The sequence below is a fragment of the Sinocyclocheilus anshuiensis genome, unplaced genomic scaffold (genome assembly GCF_001515605.1).
Source record: "Sinocyclocheilus anshuiensis isolate Anshui unplaced genomic scaffold, SAMN03320099.WGS_v1.1 scaffold1891, whole genome shotgun sequence".
NCBI classification, from domain to species: Eukaryota; Metazoa; Chordata; class Actinopteri; order Cypriniformes; family Cyprinidae; genus Sinocyclocheilus; species Sinocyclocheilus anshuiensis.
Window position 1 is genome coordinate 776,608 of NW_015549560.1, and position 18,613 is coordinate 795,220.

Sequence of the window (18,613 nt, forward strand, 5' to 3'; positions counted from 1 at the left end):
ATGTTTTATATATAGGCTAAAGTGAGTTTGACTTTGTATTTTGTTGTTCCATTCAAGCAATTGACGCCAAATTGCCGCTAAAATTTCCTCACCGTCACAACCTTATTTCATAACTATTTGGTGTTTTAAACCGCGCGAGAGAGAGGGGGAGCCTATGGAAACCTATGGACCTTAAAACAGCTAGTTCATATATATTCGGATACAACAGTCATACATTGCTATTAGGACCGAGCGTCCTGTGACAAGTTTGCCGCATCGACGCACGGAAGGTCTGCAAAATCAGTCAACAGTATATAAAGTATTTAAAACAGGTAAGTTAATATATTTGGAGTAAATTTTAATTAAACAGATACATCAGTCATACAGCGCTCCGGACCACGCGCCCCATGATGAGCCCGACGCACCACCACAGAAACAAGAATGAGATGCGTTCTAACATAACTGTGGCATTAAAATCAGTTAGTGAGGGCTCGGTTAAAATATTGCACATATATAGGCCGTTCAGATTACTTGTTAAAGTAGGGGTGTGCGATATATATCATCTGCGATAATATCGTAATTGTTGTTTTAACGATGTGCGATTTGACATTATCGAGATTATCGTCATCGATAAAATCCCAGAAAATATCGAGATATTAGTTTTTGTCAATATCGCACACCCCTATGTTAAAGTGCAACGAAATACCTTATATCAGCAGACGATATGTGTCTGTGTTTGTGGTTGGAGACTCCTCCACCAGCTACAGGCTCCTCATTTGCGCACGCATTAATAGGAGAATGAGCCTAATATCGTCTTGACTATCGACAAAGACATCTGCTATCGTCGATGTCTCTGACTATCGTCGATACACGATTCTATCGTCTATCGGCACAACCCTAAAATAAATGAAGATGAAATATTTTATTTTTCTGCCTGCATGTCTTATGAACACTAACCTACATTGGGACCGTGAAAATCCATGTGTCTGCTATCGTCGATATCTCTGACTGTCGTCGATACTATCGTCTATCGGCACAACCCTATCTCACACTAACACATACACACTCACAGATACACTCACCCATACACACTCACACATACACACTCACTCACACACACACAGACACACACACAAACACACACACACACACACACACTCGCATACAGATGCAGACTCTCTATGCCACAGGCCTTACTGCTCGCTTCCACTTATGCCCTCTTTTACTTTCTTAACATTTTTTGGTTTTGCCAAGGCCACATAACCTAAATCACAATATGCTATAGTGCAATTATCAAATCTCAAAAAAAAAACATTTTTTGTGTTCAGGATTTTTTGGGCAGGCCTGAAATCATGTCTTGATGACGCACTGGAGCCACTGAGCACGGCCCCTCCCCTAACACTATAATGGCGCTTTTCCACTGCATGGTACGGCACGGTACAGCTCGGTGAAACTATGCCTAGCTTGCGCATGTCAATCATTTTAATGTTAATATTAGTTGTTCTTTTGCTTTTGTGCAACAGATAAATAACAATTTATATGTTTTAAACACTTTATGTTTAGATAATTTCTATTTTGCGGGAGTCCCGCGAATCATTTTATTCTCCCGCATCCCGCACACACACAAGTCTCTTCCCGCCCGCACTCGCCCATCAAGAGTTGTCCCGCGCCGCACCCTGTAGCGTTGGGTCCCGCGGTCCTCCCACGGGAGTGCAGGTCTCTACATCAAAGTCCCGCGAGAGCTATGGAGAGCAGGCGGTTTCTTATGCTTTCGAATGGCTCTTGCGGTACTTTGATTTCAAACACAGATTGATCTGCGCAGCGCTGCTTCAAGTCGAACACACCTAATAGAGCGCATTAGCATCAGTGGTTTGCCCGCTCAAACATGAGTTACTATAATTACCATTAGTTTGCTAGCTAGCTATGACTTCGTCACGTAAATGCATATTATGATAATTTACAAAACAGCTCGGTCTGTCAAGCACTTTGAAGGGACTCCAATAATGTTGTGTGAACTTTCAAACAATGGTGACTTTTTATTGAATTTAAAATTGAAAAACTTGTTAAAATACAGACCTTTAATTTGTGTGATTAACAGGAACTTGAAACTGTTAGAAACTCTTAGTCAATGAATCATCAGCAAAACTGTAAAATGACTAAAATAACACTCGTTTTAACAGAGGAGTTAATGATGAAAACTGAAGTAAAATTATATTATAATTACTAGGGGTGTAACAATATAGTATATATTATACAATATAGTAACAATATCTTGTTACAATATATCACAATACAAAAATGCAACAATATGTATAGTGGATAGTGACAATCTGTATTGTGTACAATTCACCCAAAATTAAAATTACTGTGAGAGAAAATTCAAGTTTACAGAGTTTTAGTGTAGGGCTGCCGCGATTCGTCGATTCTATTCGACTATTCGATTTAAAAAAAATCCTCGACTTCATTTTGCCTGCGTCGACTAACTGGCAAAATACGGTTAGTGGCGCATTTCACGGACGAGAATCCATAAAACACATTATTAGACTGTTATCCAAGTCCTCGTGATATATTAAACCCGCTTAAAAATTATAATTAAGCATAACTGTGAATTCACAAACGCTACGATTTAATTAAATAATTATATGTGATTCAGTTATAGGCGTGTAGGTTACATACGTGCGTCTCACAGCAGCTCTGTTCACAGTAAATGCTGTTCCACAGGAACTTATCATTTACATGTGTGTGGAGTGGCTCAAACTCCATCTCTGCATGTTGTTGTGAGTTTGGGTTTATTATAACGTTCATCTGGGAACGCAACGTGCGCCATTTCGTCAGATTTGTAAGGTATATCGTTTATAAATCCACGCAAACAGGAGAATACATCATTATCTCGCGGTTTCAAAATAAAAGCTCAAACTCTCACTCTGAGTTTACACATTTGATGTCCACATAATTCATTAAATTACAGTGGCTATTGCATTTCTTTCATAAAGAAATGGCCAAATATTAAAGATTAAGTGGAAATTTGAATTAAATGATGCTTGGTAAATATTAAACAAGTATTAGATCGCACAGTAGTGTGTAAAAACAATCGTCAGGCCGTTGGCGCCCTCTGCAGGCCTTTGTTGTAATGCGTACTGTACATTAGCTCTATTCACTGATCTATAATAGAGATTATATTATATTATTTTATAATTATATATAGACCAGTTGCTCTATTACATTATAATACAGTATTTTAACAGTTTTGTTCAATAAAACAATATGATTTATTGCTTTTGATACTTTATTTGAACTAATTATTATTGCCTCATTGCTATTATATATACATTTTTTATAATAATAACTTTTAATAATACAATTTTAATACATGATTCTAGTGGACTCTAAACATTGCATTTATTTAATGTGAGAACCCAACTGTTGGGGTTAATTTAAACATATTTTTTTCCACTTTGTAGTTGCACTCACAGCTGTAATGAACAGAAGCCCAGAACATGTGGATATATTGACATTAAGAACATGCTGACTTTCTCAGACTTTTGTATTTAATTTTTATTAGGTTTGTTTACATTTATACTTTTTATGGAACACTACTGAATGGCAAAGTTGCAAGTTTAATAAAATGTTCTTTAAAATTGTTGATTTTTTTTGTGTGGGAAATTAATCGTGTAGATTAACCGATTAATCGGTAAATTAGTCGATAGGTTAATCAAAATAAAAATAGTCGTTAGTGGCAGCCCTATTTTAGTGTCAATACTACATTAAACTACTATATACTGTATAATGTTGAATATAATGTATAATAATGCAATGGGGTAATATGTATGGGTCCTGGTAATGCCAAATGTCTTATGTTACCAGTAAAAATTGTCCTGCATTATTTTAAATATATCTAGTCAGTGACAGAGTGCAAGCATATTCATCTAAAATAATTCTGCATTTTCAGCTTCAGAATCATGAATATTTTTATTCTGGTGTCACCATTGTCCTGTGCATTGAGTTACCAGCACCAAGTCCAAGCCTATTGATTTCCACCTCCAATGTTATACCAAATTTAGCATTTTAATCAACAGTACATTTTCTGTTAACCTTTTACCATATGTCTTGGGAGTATCGCAATAATATTGTATTGTGAGTTCATATGTAGCGTGATATGTGTCGAATCGTGACATGAGGGTATCGTTACACCCTTAATAATTACTGAGCATCACATTTTTGCTTTTCAATGGGCTCCATTTATTTATATTGTAAGTGCCTAACTAAAGTTGGATTTTTTTTTTTTTTTATATGTGGTAGTTATTTTGTGACAGATGCTGTGAATTGAGCTTAACTTGAATTAAACCTGGAATATTCCTTTAAGGCAATCAGGAAATGGGCATTTCTTATTAACAGTGCTGTCAAAAATAGGATTATAGTAGTCCAGCTGTTACTGAATGAGGGAAGATGAAATGACCTTTGGTACGGTCGCGTTCACATCTCAAATACACTGGTGTTGACATAGCTCTTTGACATCCAACTGTCATTGGATATTACTGATCTCTGCCTCTCTCACTCACAAACACTCAGGCAAACCTCAGGTTTTGTCAGTGAGTCGGTGTGTTTTCTTGGGCAGCAGGAAGAGGCAAAACACAATGAGGGTTGAAAAGCAGAGCATGTGAGAGGCTCTGATAAGAGACACGCCTGTGCTGTTATTGCTGCTCTTCTGCCCTGGACTCTCTGTGTCAACACTTCCATAAGCGCACCACAGTAATACACGTTTGATTTGTTTGCATGTTCAGTTCACACACAAGAAAGTACATGCACACATCTATTTTTACACACATCAGATATGTGCATTATATTCATTCAACTTAGTAGGGTTTTAAAGGTCATTAATTGAAGTCAAGTTGTTTAATTGTGTAAGCATTTTGCGTTTGAACATTTTGTAATTCTGGCAGAACTGCTTTTGCTATAAATGTCCGCTACTTAATTATCAGAAATCAAAAATATTGGCTGAATTGGCAATACATAACAGTTCAGATACACTGTAATTTTTTTTTTCTTTGAAGTTGCAAATAAAACAAAGTTTGGAGTATGTATTATAGTATACATACTCAGTACATTTACATAGTATAGTATATATTTGTGAAATTTACTAGCAATTTCTCAGTGGGAATGGTTTCAAAGTAAATCCCACACCAGCATTTTTTTTAGTGTATAATTTGTTTCAGACTGTTAATAAACAACAATATTAAATGTGTTGCCTATAAATTGTTCATTCTGTTTAAATCTGATTAAGTACATTAAATAATTTGCAATGTTTGCTAACCAACAAAATCATTGTGAATTTATTATGAATTTTTCAATATATATCCCAACCATACAGACTAAAGAAAGGCCCAGCTTAAAATTGACATGTTGAATTTAAAGTCATTATTTGCTGTGAGTCCTGAGAGTTTAATGCTTAATAAATATCTTTAATATTTAATAGACACAGGCATGGTCTGAGCGAGGAGAAAGGTTGAAAAGTTTAGCTTCCAAATCTATCTTCCAGTTCAAAATCATAATAGTAATTCCATTTTTGGCCTGTAGATCTAGTGTAATGACAGATTTAGTAATAATAAGGTAGCTCATCCTGATAGGTTTTACATCTTGCCATTATTTAGGATGTGAATACTTACTGTACTTTAATCAGAAGTGGACTTTCTCTGGGCAAGCCCATCACCCATCCAAATGTGTTTCAGCTTTTATAGCTTTTTTTATGGTGATATCAATGCTACAGATGTCAATTTCATTTAGATTTTCTGATACTTTTTCTCAGAAATTGTTAATATTCAGTGGGCAGTTACCTAAAATACAGCGTGTCCTGACATAAGCACCACTGGCCCAGCGTATGACTTCATCCACATTTGTCAAATGGCTGTTCTCACAGCTCTGTCAGTCTGGCTCCAGACAAAATATTATTTCAGCCATCAAATCCATTCCTTGTCATCATCTATCATCTGTCCCTGCTGCTATTAAAAATCAGGCCAGTGCCACTGCTACAAATTTGTTGCAAATGCCAGTGTTTCCCTGGAGCCAGTATAAGGCTGATGATACACAGGGCAACTTTTTTTGAGCAATATTGCTTGGACACTTTCCCATTGAGAACGGGTAACACATTTCTGTATGGATACTTTAGATCGGTTGTGGGCCCTGTGTCTTACCTGGTTGCCCATTGACGGCAACATTAGCCAAAGTTGCCCGGTAACATTGCTCAAAAAGTTGCCCTGTGTTTCATCAGCCTAAGGGCGTTGGGCTGCTTTGATCGCTTTCTTTAGGAAAGAGGAGGTGAGATGTGAACATTAGTCTCTGCCAACCGTAGGGTTGCTCTGAAACCAAATTTTTAGTTTCTGTACAATACTGGGGGTTAAAAAAAATCTATCAATTTAAATGACATAAGAGTGACTAATTGGTGACAGTTAAAATTTTTAGATGAGCGCATGTAGCCCAGTGCAGTTTGACTAAAATAGACTTGGATACACATGAAGAGTAGGAGCACTTACTGGAAATCTACTGTTGACCTTACTGTGAACTTACTCAATGCATCACTCCATTTGTACATCTATCTGAACATCAGCAAGGATAGGATCTGTTCAGTTCAGCTTTAAAGATGTTTGGACCAATAAGACAAGGTTTTGGCTAGGCCTGTCGCAATAATCAATAATATCGACTTATCACGCAATATATGTACATGACCTCAATAATTTTTGGTGACGCAATATATCAGCCATTATATTTACTTTTTTACATTCCACTTGCGCCTGTGTCTTTTGCAGCTTCTCATACATAACGTGGTGTAGACATGAGGTGCTCATTCAAATTTAAAAAATGCTTCTACAAACAAAGTTTAATCTGCAGATATGGCCTTGTTTAGGGATCTGTGCCTTTGTGCATACGGACATCTGACTGCTAAGTAGTGATTGTGTTTTTCAGCAATAGTGTGCACCCTTCATTTACAGAGAAAAGAAGGTCTGGGAAAAATCTGTAGATGGAAAAATCTCCATGCAAGTTCTTTGTGCATTTATCTTTTTTTCTACTTGTTACTTTGCACTTTTTGTTAGAAAATGTGGTAACACTTTCTATGAAGCCCTATCAAAATCAGATCACCAATAAAATACAATTAACTGTGCAGCCCTATTGCATTATACCATACAGTATATATGTATTTCATGTAGGGCTAAAACGATTAGTCGACATTATCGACGACGTCGACAAAAAAAAAAATTGTCGACAAATATTTTTGTTGTCGAGTAGTCGTTTGATCTCATATGACCTAATGTAAGACCCTGCAATTACGCGATTTGACCAGTGTGGCGCTGTAGTGCAAGACTAATTCAGCTCTCCTGATGCAATTCAAGAGAAGAAGATACAGCACTTCTGAGCAAACGGAGCAGAACGAGAGATTGTCTTACTATTGGGAGATGAGAGGGTCTGTATTACTTACCATTGGAGAAAGCGTAACGGTCAACTTGGATCACGTGTGCCTTAATAACCAATCACATTCAATCCAAAAGTATTGTTTAGTGTAAAACATGTTGGAGATTAGCTGATAGTCTGTCGATTCATTAAATGATAAGCTGTTTCTTCTAAAAAGCTGTTTATTCAGCATAGTGAAGCCTCTCCACCAATGACATCCATTCAAAAAAACTGCCTCTGGTCTCCTTTCCAACATACTGGCAAACCGGAAGCGTTAGCATTAGCCGTTACGCTTTTTTGGCTAAAGGTTGCAGGCTTGCCTTCTAGTGGCTTTGGCAGAACCGAACCTGAAGCTGCTGAGTGACGTTTGGATGATTATGTAAACATATGTTACACGCTTTCCTCTCAATAACAAAATAAACACAACAAAAACTGACAGCGGTGAGAAAGCAGCAGTTAAGAACACATCTGATTACAATGATGTGGATGTTTGCACGAGCTCTGCATTTCGGTACTCCAGTAAAGTCCAGTCACGTCATGTTTATTTATATAGTACTTTATGCAATAGATAGCCTCAAATCAAGCAGCTTCACAGTATTAAACATGAAAAACTAGAGTCAGTGCGGAGTTAGCTAATGATAAAATCGTTTTATTAGTAGGAAAAAAAAAATAATTAAAGTGATAGTTTGGTTTGCAGAGATTAAATCTTGATCTAGCATAACCCTATAAGGTATTTTAAGAGAGATTATGTTGTGAATAAAATAATTTATCCAAAAATAAAACATCTCATCACTTACCTTTATTTTGTTTCTTATCCATATGACTTACAAAAGGAGATGTTAGGCAGAATGATCTGTCATTCAGTTACTTTTTCATATAGCTAATTAATTGGTGAATGAGAGTTTCTCTGTCTGTCATCTCATTTTGTGCCAAATATATTTATTTGTATAAATTAATTGTATAATAATTGTAATTACATTATATGATTTTCAAAAGCTGAAGTGATTACCTTTATTTATTTGTTAGAATATGTATAACTCAATATTTTAACTAATTGCAAAAGCTGAATAATCAATCAAAGTCTACTGAACTATACAAATATACAAATAAGGTAAAATGTAAAAAAAAATAATAATAAATAAAAAAAAAATAATAAAAAAAAATAAAATAAAATAAAAAATATATATAAAGCAGCACATGGCAGATAGAGTGCAAACCAGTGAAGTAAACAACAGTGCAGATATAATGATTTTGCTTTGTTTATCAGCTCGCGCACATCAGCTATACAGGCGTTAATACTGAATGTTTAACGTTATATTCATTGCATACATATACTTCGTAGTAGACATCCTTAACTCCTTTCTGCTGTCTGTTGTTCTGTTGTCGGTGTTTCTTTGTTTGAATACGGCGCTTATCACATGCTGTGTGGTATCGCCGTTTGGTATCGGGGCATTTTAACGAGTACGAGTACGAGTACAGGAGACCAGTATCGGGCCCGATACCGATACCAGTATCGGTATCAGTGCATCCCTACTAATAATCGTTATATTAATCGATCATCAAAATAATCGTTTGTTGCAGCCCTGCATTTCATGCTGTCAGTTTATCACTCAATTATAGGTGAACACTTTGTTGATATAAAAAGAGTTAACGAGATAAACCAGTCATAATTTTTTTGGTGTCATTTTTCAGATGACTTGGCACTCTTTTATTAACAGAAATGCAGTCTAGGTAACCTGCTAATTTGTTTTGGAAATACAGCCATAATCTGCACCCGTTGATCTTTCGATCTCATTAAAGTTGTGTCTGGATGAAATCTACTGTCTATATGTACATTCATATCTTTGAATCTTTTGGTCAGCATTTAATTATACCATATGTGACTGCAGAGTGATCTAAAGGAATGTTTTAGTCATGCACATATTGGACTTATTGTCTGTTATGTGTTTTGTCTAATTCTTTATTTTTTGTTTTCTCCACAGATATTACTGACAGGAATGAACTGAAGACATTTTTTGAAACCAACTGCTCACAGATTTATTTTATCTTCTATGAAAATTTAATTACACTGGAAAGTAACTTAAAGCAAAAAGGTAAGACATGTTTGTCTGCTTTCAGGAGTTCAGAATAAAAAAAAACAAACAAACAAAAAAGAAATATATAATATAGTGGGTATAGATTTTTGTTGCTTTGCAGCCTGAAATGAAGACGGACATAGTTTTTGTTTTATCCAGCTGTATTTACTCTACTTATAACATACAAGTGAAAGATATAACATCAACATGTCAGAAAAAAAATCAGAATCACTGAGGATAAAGGATCACCCCCTCCTAAAAATGACTTGTAAACTCATTTAGGTGTAGCTGATCACCTTCTCAATGGGACACAAAGCCATTTGACTTTCAACTGTGATCAGCTGTGCTCATTTTGATCAGCTCAGCATGAAAAGAGCTTTCCTGGAGCATTTCAGTCCTTGGTAGTGCAACTGCAGCAAACAATCAACTATGGGTGGCAAGACACTGTCAAAAGATCTCCGGGAAAAAGTTGTGAACAGGCACAAGTCAGGAGATGGATACAAAACATTTTAAAGGCTTAATCAGTGCCTGGAAGCACAGTGAAGTCTATTATAAAGAAGTGGAAGGTATTTGGTACAACACAGACCCTCCCTGGATCGGGACGTCGCTCCAAACTGGATGAAAGAGCCGGAGGAAACTGATCAGAGAGACGACCAAGAGACCTACAGCAACTCTGAAGCAGCTGCAGGAGTTTATGACAAAGAGTGGTCATTGTGTGCATGTGACAACAATATCACAAATTCTCCACAAATGTGGCTTGTATGGGAGGGTTGAAAGAAAAAAAGCCACTCCTCAAGAAAGGCCACATGCAGTGACGACTGAGCTTTGCCAAAACACACCGTGAAGATTCTGAGGCAGAAGAGACTAAAATTTAATTATTTGGCCTCATGCAGCAGGGGCTGGAGCACTGGTCAGGATAGAAGGAAACATGGACAGGGCAAAATATAGTCAAATTCTTGAGGAAAATCTGCTGCACTCTGCCTGAAAGTTGTCAATGGGAAGAAGGTTTACCTTCCAACATGACAATGACCCAAAGCACACGGCAGAACTGAACACACAGTGATTGAAGGAGAAAAAGCTGAATGTTCTTGCATGGCCTGTCAGAGCCCAGACTGAAACCCCACTGAAAATCTGTGGAATGACTTGAAGACTGCAGCCCACAAACGCTCACCATCAAATTGAACTGAACTCGAGCAGTTCTGCAAAGAAGAGCGTGCAAATATTGCAAAGTCTAGATGTGCAAAGTTAGTAGAGACAGAGACATAGCCCAACAGACTAAAGACTGTAATTAAAGCAAAAGGTAATTCAACAAAATACTGACATGGGGGGGATTACAAAATTGATCTTTTAGTCTGTGCTTTTTTTCAGTTGATTTATTAGTTTAAAAAAGTTCATTTGTAGCGCACCTCACATCTAGTAATGGAAATAATTTCATGCATCTCTAATGTAGTTCATTCCAAATCAGTCACATATTGTAAAATATTCAGTTTCATGCTACATTAGAATGTAGCTTGCTTAGATAGAAAGGCAGCTCACAAAGGTTTTGGAAAAAGGCTTTTGAATAATGCAAAAAAAAAAAAAAACTGATTCAAGTCTACAGTTCTTCAGCTTGATGTAACAGCCCTGCCTCACTGTTGCCTGCATGCCCCCTCATGTGAAGTTAATGAGGCTTTTGTTTCTGTTGAGTCACACCACTGACCAAAGAGGTTTTCCTGCACTGTGTTCAGTGAAGGTCATCTGTCCTTCATGCTAAAGCACAATTCTGCAGTAGAAGTATTTGTTTGAAACTCACCTTGTCATTTCTCCGCATGGCAAGAGAGTGATTTTATGATTCAGCTGAGCAGTTTTTAACTGAGTAACTTAAAGACCCGGAATTAAAATGGCATGCATGCATCAGTGCACTGCAGAGCATAAAATGAAAATAACCTGTGATGCTGTATACCCTAAGCATTAAGCATGAACATGCAACTTGCCTGCAGTTTTTGCTGCAGACATTAATGATGTGAGGATTATCACAGACAGTGTGTCATAGAGCCAACAATATTCATAGTGCATGATAAGTTTAGTATAAAAAGTGATAGATCATTTACTTTGCACCCACTGCAGAATTTGTCACCCAAGTGCAGAAACATTTTACTGGAATTTGCAGTCTGAATTGATAATGATAAAAAGCTAATGTAGTGTGAAAGCGCATATTTTATTGAGTTATACTTGTGGGTTGCACACAAAACTAAACAATGTAAACAGTAGGCTAGCCTATACAACCCCAATTCCAAAAAAGTTGGGACGTTTTGTAAAATGCCATAAAATCAACAATATGTGATTTTTTTTAAGTTCTCTTTAACCTTTATTTATTTGACAAATGTACAAAGAAAAGATTCCCAATGATTTCACTGGTCAACTTAATTGTATTTTGTACATATGAACACATTTTGATTTTGATTTTGATGGCTGCAACACACTCCAAAAAAAATTGGGACAGAGGCATGTTTACCACTGTGTCACATCAACTTTCCTTTTAATTATAATGTTTAATCATTTGGGAATTTAGGATGCTAATTTCTAAAGTTTTGCAAGCAAAAATTTTCCTCAATCTCGCTTGATACAAGACTTCAGCTGCTCATTTATCAATCAGTCTTCTTTCCATGATGGGCCATACATTTCAACAGCAGACAGATCTGCTGGCCAGTCAGTCACATCCACGTGTTTATGAAACCACGCTGTCGTAGCACATGCAGATTGAGATCTGATGTTGTCTTGATCTAATAACCATGCACTTCCCATGAAAGACGTCATTTTGATGGCAGTATATGTCTCTGTACAATCCCAATATACGCCTCCACCTCAATGGTACCTTCACACATATTCCAGTCACCCATGTCGTTTGCACCGTTAAACCCCATACCATGTCAGACGTTTGCTTTTGCACTTGAAAGTCTGGATGCTCCTTTTTGTCTTTGCCACTGAAAATGTGATGTTTGTTTTCCCCCAAAACAAGCTGAAATGTGGACTCATCTGAGCACAGCACACATTTCCACTGTCTTTTGGACAATCTGAGATGAGTTCGGACCCAGAGAACTCGCAGGCATCTCTGCCTAGAACTGATGTATAGATTTCTCCTTGTGTAAATAGAGATTGAAGTTGCATTTCTTGATGCAGTGGCAGACTGTGTTAAGGGACATCGGTTTTCCATAGAACTCCCAAGCCCATGTGGCTATATTTACCACCGCAGCATGACGGTTATTCATGCAGTGCCTTCTGAGGACTCAAAGGTCACACACAACTGAGGTTTCCTGCCTTGCCCTACACATACTGAGATTTCCCTGGATTCCCTGAATCTTTTCACAATATTATGCATGGTAGATGGTGAAATACCTAAATTCTTTGCTCAAATTCTCAAACTAAGATGTTGCTCACTTACTTGTGTGTTTGGGGTCGTTGTCTTGTTGAAACACCCATTTCCTGGTTTTCTTTCGTGTGTTTCGGGTTTTTGTTGCCATTTTAAAGCATTTGAGATCATTTTAGCTGAGCATCCTATAATTTGCTGCACTTCTTTATACGTTTTTCCTTCTCCAATCAACTTTTTATTCAAATTACGTTTTTTCTCCGAACAGTGTTTGGAATGGCCCATTTTACTTTGCAATTCAGAAGGAAATATCTTTTATAACAATGTGTGAAACATTTCTTCCCTTCCTCCTTAATGAAGGACAATTCATGACACCTGTTTTTTTTCACAGAATAAATTAATTCTATAATTAAACTCCACACCCCTTTCAAAGCATCAGCACAAATGTCATACCAGTTTGGGCTGTTGTTTTTCTATTACACCACTGCATCCAAGTAAATGATTTGCAATGCAGAAATATTACTACTGCTAATAACAGTGGTTCATCAGGTTACTGATGTTGTACTGCTATTTTTTTTAACACAACTATAATTTACATGTTAAGGTCTCTGCACACTGAGTCCGAAATTTTCATATGCGTTTTTTCGTATTCGAAATCCTAAAAATTCGTCACGCACAGAAACCTTGCACACTGAGTCTGATGCGTATTAATTAATCCGTTGCGAAAACATTCGCAAAACAGCACTAAATGGAGTCTTCAAGCAGTGAGCATGATTTAGTTGTCTTCTTGCTTCTTAAAAAGAGAAAAAGAGAGGAAATATTGGGTCCATCCGATACTGAGATATAGAGAGGACGGAGAGTTCCCCCTCAGGAGCAGCGGGATTATCCCGGGCGTTTCAAAGTTTACTTCAGGATGTCAGTGGCTCAGTTTGATGCTTTGCTAGCGATACTAGAGCCACATATTAAAAAGAAGACCACCAATTTCTGTGAACTCAGTGTGCAAGGATCTTTACGGTGCTTTGTGCTGCGAGACGAAGTGGATGAACTTGACAATCGCCATTCTTTCTGGATTTTAGCGTTCGCTTGTACGGTGGCTCTGAACTGTCAAAACACCTCTCAAAATGCTTGCAACGGATGCGAAAAACGGAAAAAATCTAACCCGATCCGAATTTTTTTGACGCACAAAAATTTCGGAGGCAGTGTGGAAACGTGATTGACATAACGTGAGGTCGTATTTATTTTGTAGCGTGCGAAAACTTTGGATGAAATTTTGGGACTCAGTGTGCAATGACCTTTAGTCTTGAATATGTAACTCTTGTTTTGGATGCACTCTTCCCGTAGCATCACGCTAAAAAACACGGGCAACTAAAGCACAAAGAATTCTGTTACAACAGTCTTCTCATTATAATGTTATCTTTATGACAGCTTGGCTGTTATACGGTAGGAGGCGCTATCACACATCTTCTGAAAGAGTATTAAACTTCTGGATCAAAACATGGTGAAGAAGAAGCAGAAATAAGCGGTCGCATATGTAAGCAGATGTATATGCAAAATAGCATGATCATCAAACATTAATCAGCACATAAATCAAAACTGCTTAATGTTACCAATAAAATGTTGATCCAGGAAGTGGTTTAGGACTGTGTAGGCTTTGGGAGTGTTTTTTTTTTTTTAATAAAACTTACCCACCCACTCAAGTGTTGATTTTGTGAAAATTATAAAAAATGCTGGCGGTGGCTGGCAACTTTCAAAGACATCCCTATGCATTTCAGAAGCCATGAAGAGAAATTTTCATTAAAACATGCTTGTGAAGAAAAAAAAATATGAAGAAAAATGTAACACAGCAAGATTATTAATAATATATTTTTTAAACAAACATTTAAAAGGAATGCAAGTGAATTGGACCCTGCTAGTCTGAATGTGTAACTTCTATCGTGAATGTGCTCTTCCCGTAACAACATGCTAAAACACGGGCAGCTAAAGCAAAAAAAAAATATGATAACACTTTACAATAAGCTCTGTTCGTTAGCGTTAGTTAATGTGTAAGCTAACATGAACTAACAATGATCAACAATGAGATTGTGGTGACTTCATGTATTACAGACTTCAGTGCACACTTTCAAAGCCATAGTTTCACTTGAATTATCCAGCCTGTATGGCATGCTGTTCCAACGCTAAGCAGTCAGACCTCAAAGTCCTGCCCAAAATGATGCCTTAAAAAAAGATTATATACAGGGGTGCACATAAGTTTTTCAGCCTGGTTCTCATAAGAGAGATTTGGTTTGGTCCTCACGCTGCACATAGTGTAACCCATTAAATACAACTATAAAAAAATATAAATTAATCGTAGTGATAATATTGTTGCACTTTATTTAGTTTTTTTAATAAAATAATAAACTAAATAATAAAGTGTGATAGTACTATTATATTTTAAAATAAAAAGGGAGTATTAAATACAAATACAACTATTTTATAGTAAACTTAAAAATAAAATGCTAATATTTACTTCTTTTTTAAAGATGGATTTTCATCATTTCAAACGTAAAATCAGCAGGCTTTTATTTTGGCGAGTTGCCAGCAAGTAAGTATATGCGCTTCCGGGTTTAGCGTTGCCGACTGAAGCGCATCAGTGAATGAAATGTCACAGTTTTGCATTGTGCTTTGAAAACGGCAGCGGGTAGCCTAGATTTATTTATCTATTCAGTTTGAATATAAATCTTATACAGTATTACAGTTTGTCTATCTAAAATTGTAATTGTGCAACAGCTGTCAACCATGTCGGTAAGCAAATGCGCTTTCAGAACTTATTTACACTGCGCATTTTTTATTTTGGTCGTGCATGCGCACCTGCGTACCACTTATGTGCACCCCTGATTATATATACCGTTTGAAGTCACAGGATCGTCATTTTCATGATCGCTCATCACTGTCACTTTCGAGTATTCAAGTATTCATGCTCATCCCTGATTCATTGAAGATTATTAAATATTGACAACACATTCCAGCATTCTAGCAACATAGATCAAAAATTTACAGTTAATCACTGCAAAAGCACAAGCCTGAGTCAATAAACAATAATAAAGGGTGAATGTAAAATGACACAACTATTTGACATAACTATTTCTATTGCTTTTTTTTCAGGGAACAAATCTCAGCGGGAGGAGCTGGACTCCATCCTCTTTATTTTTGAAGTAAGTTTTTTCTACTTGTATTCATTAGTGTTTTGTGTTGTTTGTTGCTGTTGAGTTGTTAAACAGCTGAACTGTAGGTATCTGCGGATCTTCTACGGATCGGGTTTTTCCACTCCCTCTCCTGCTTTTCCTGGAGGCGCCGTCCTCCCTGTGTCTTTTTCTGCCTGGCTGAAAAGTAGACTCTAGTTTGCAATACAAATAGGCAGGCAGGGCATTCTCTGGTTTCATTTGCTCAGGGTGGTGACAGTTTTTTTTAATCTTTTTTAGGAAAAATGGTGTCTTGGTGTGAGAAGAGAGTTTGTGTTGCATAAACAGAAGTTGACTTGAAAGGTCACCCTGGGGAAATGGCTTTTATATGTTTAATCAGAATTCATTTGAGTTTATTAATTATATTACGAGTGGAAAAAGCTGAAGCTACAACACATTAAATATGCCTAATTTTTAAGATATTAATGTTGGTTAGGATTTTTTGTTTTTAATATTGGCTGTTATACATGCATTAATATTGCCCAATTGATCAATAGGCTAGTAGGTCAAGAAATACTGTCGGATGATGCATTGTAGGGGTGTGCACAAACAGTCGAATATTCGAATATTCAATCTGTAATGATTATTTACAGATTTACAAACCAAATCTCTCTTATGAGAACCAGGCTGAAAAACTTATGTGCACCCCTGTATATAATCTTTTTTTAAGGCATCATTTTGGGCAGGACTTTGAGGTCTGGCTGCTTAGCGTTGGAACAGCATGCCATACAGAATCACTGTGAGCAACGATACAGTCAGAAGACTTTCATATCGAATTTTATTATATTATTAATGTAGGATTGGATTAAATGTATTAAGCTGTGGTGTATATGCATTTATACTAAATGTATTTAGATTGCTGTCTTTAATACAAATACCTAGAAACCATATAAAGTTTGGTTAAATTTACCATGGTATTGAGGTTTTAACTGATTATCATTAAATTCAAACACTCAGAATAATTACATATCACCAAATAAAAAATGAAGTTCTAACAATTTTTTACAGATGTTACTGTTTTTGATAATGAACAAACATCTGCATTCTAACTCAAGCTACTGTCAAATGTGCATTTCTAAGAGACAAAAAAAGTAATATTATAAATATTGCAGCCTGCACTGCAAACTATGCTGAAGATACACGTCATCAAAGTCAGACAACACAAACATGTTCCATGATTTGAAACTCACTCAGTAGAACATGCAGAAACTAAGAAATTAATTTTTCTAAGGTTGACTGAAGTGTTTGTCATGTTCTGACTAGTGGTCGACCGATATGTGACCTTGGACCACAAAACCAGTCATAAGGGTCAATTTTTTGAAATTGAGATTTATACATCATCTGAAAGCTGAATAAATAAGCTGAACAAATAATAAATAAATAATTTGTTAGGATAGGACAATATTTGGCAGAGATACAACTATTTGAAAATCTGGAATCTGAGGGTGCAAAAAAATCTAAATACTGAGAAAATCGCCTTTAAAGTTGTCCAAATTAAGTTCTTAGCAATTCATATTACTAATCAAAAATTAAGTTTTGATATATTTACGGTAGGGAATTTACAAAATATCTTCATGGAACATGATCTTTACATAATATCCTAATGATTTTTGGTCCAGGGTCACATAGTTTTTTTGGCAGCCGATGCTGGTTATCTTAGAGAGCAGAGTGGCTGATATTTATTTATTATTATTTTTTTTTTGTGTGTGTGTGTGTGTGTACACATTTAACATTTTTACTTGAAATTTTAATTAATATTTAAGAAATTTGAAATGATTTGGAAATTATTTTAAAAAATGTCTCAAATAAACATACTTAAAATGATAACTTCTTGATTCTTTGCGTGCTCAGGCGCTGCAGGTCTTAGTGCCGTCAAAATAAATGTCTGACGCACTGTCAAAATAAAAGTTGCGCCTCGAACACATCGACCAAACAGAAAAACATATCGGCCGATATATCAGCTTTGGCAATATATTGGTCGACCACTAGTTCTGAGTAGTTGAAAACCACAATTAAAGGTCTGGTTTCTACAACTTTCACTTAGAAGCAAAAATCTGCCTTTAAACTTAAAAGAAAAATAGAAAAAGAAAAATGTATCCTGATAATCATCTGTATCAACTGATATGAAAAATTTTATCGCAATAATTTTGGCCATACTGCTTACCCCTACATCAGCTCTTCCATGGGAATGACTAGGGCTGCCACTAACGACTATTTTTATTTTGATTAATCTATCGACTAATTTATCGATTATTCTAAACGATTAATTTCCCACAAAAAAAATCCACAAATTTTACTTAAGAATATTTTATTAAACCTAATGAAATCCTTTTTTTAAAGCAAAAGTAAAGTGCAACATTTCATAGTCCAAATCACTGAAATCAAAGTTCAGTATTATAGTGTAAGAATGACAACATATCCACGTGTTCTAGTCTACTACTAATAAAATTATAATCAAAAACACTTTTTAAAGGAGTATTTAACATAAATGTTATTTACCAGAATTTATTTAGGAGAAAAATGTAAAAAGTTTTTTTTTTTTTTTTTTTTTTAAA

At 36.1% G+C, this 18,613-nt stretch overlaps 1 protein-coding gene across 1 annotated transcript in view; it reads left to right on the forward strand.

Annotated features, from left to right (window-relative positions):
• The window catches only part of LOC107657164 (Ral GTPase activating protein catalytic subunit alpha 2), a 198,486-nt gene that overhangs the window by 34,124 nt on the left and 145,749 nt on the right, over positions 1 to 18,613 (forward strand). Inside the window, exons 2-3 of the mRNA XM_016445189.1 lie at positions 9,402 to 9,512; positions 15,982 to 16,031. Of these exons, the coding sequence (XP_016300675.1) occupies positions 9,402 to 9,512; positions 15,982 to 16,031 (161 nt within the window). The remainder of the gene's footprint in view (positions 1 to 9,401; positions 9,513 to 15,981; positions 16,032 to 18,613) is intronic.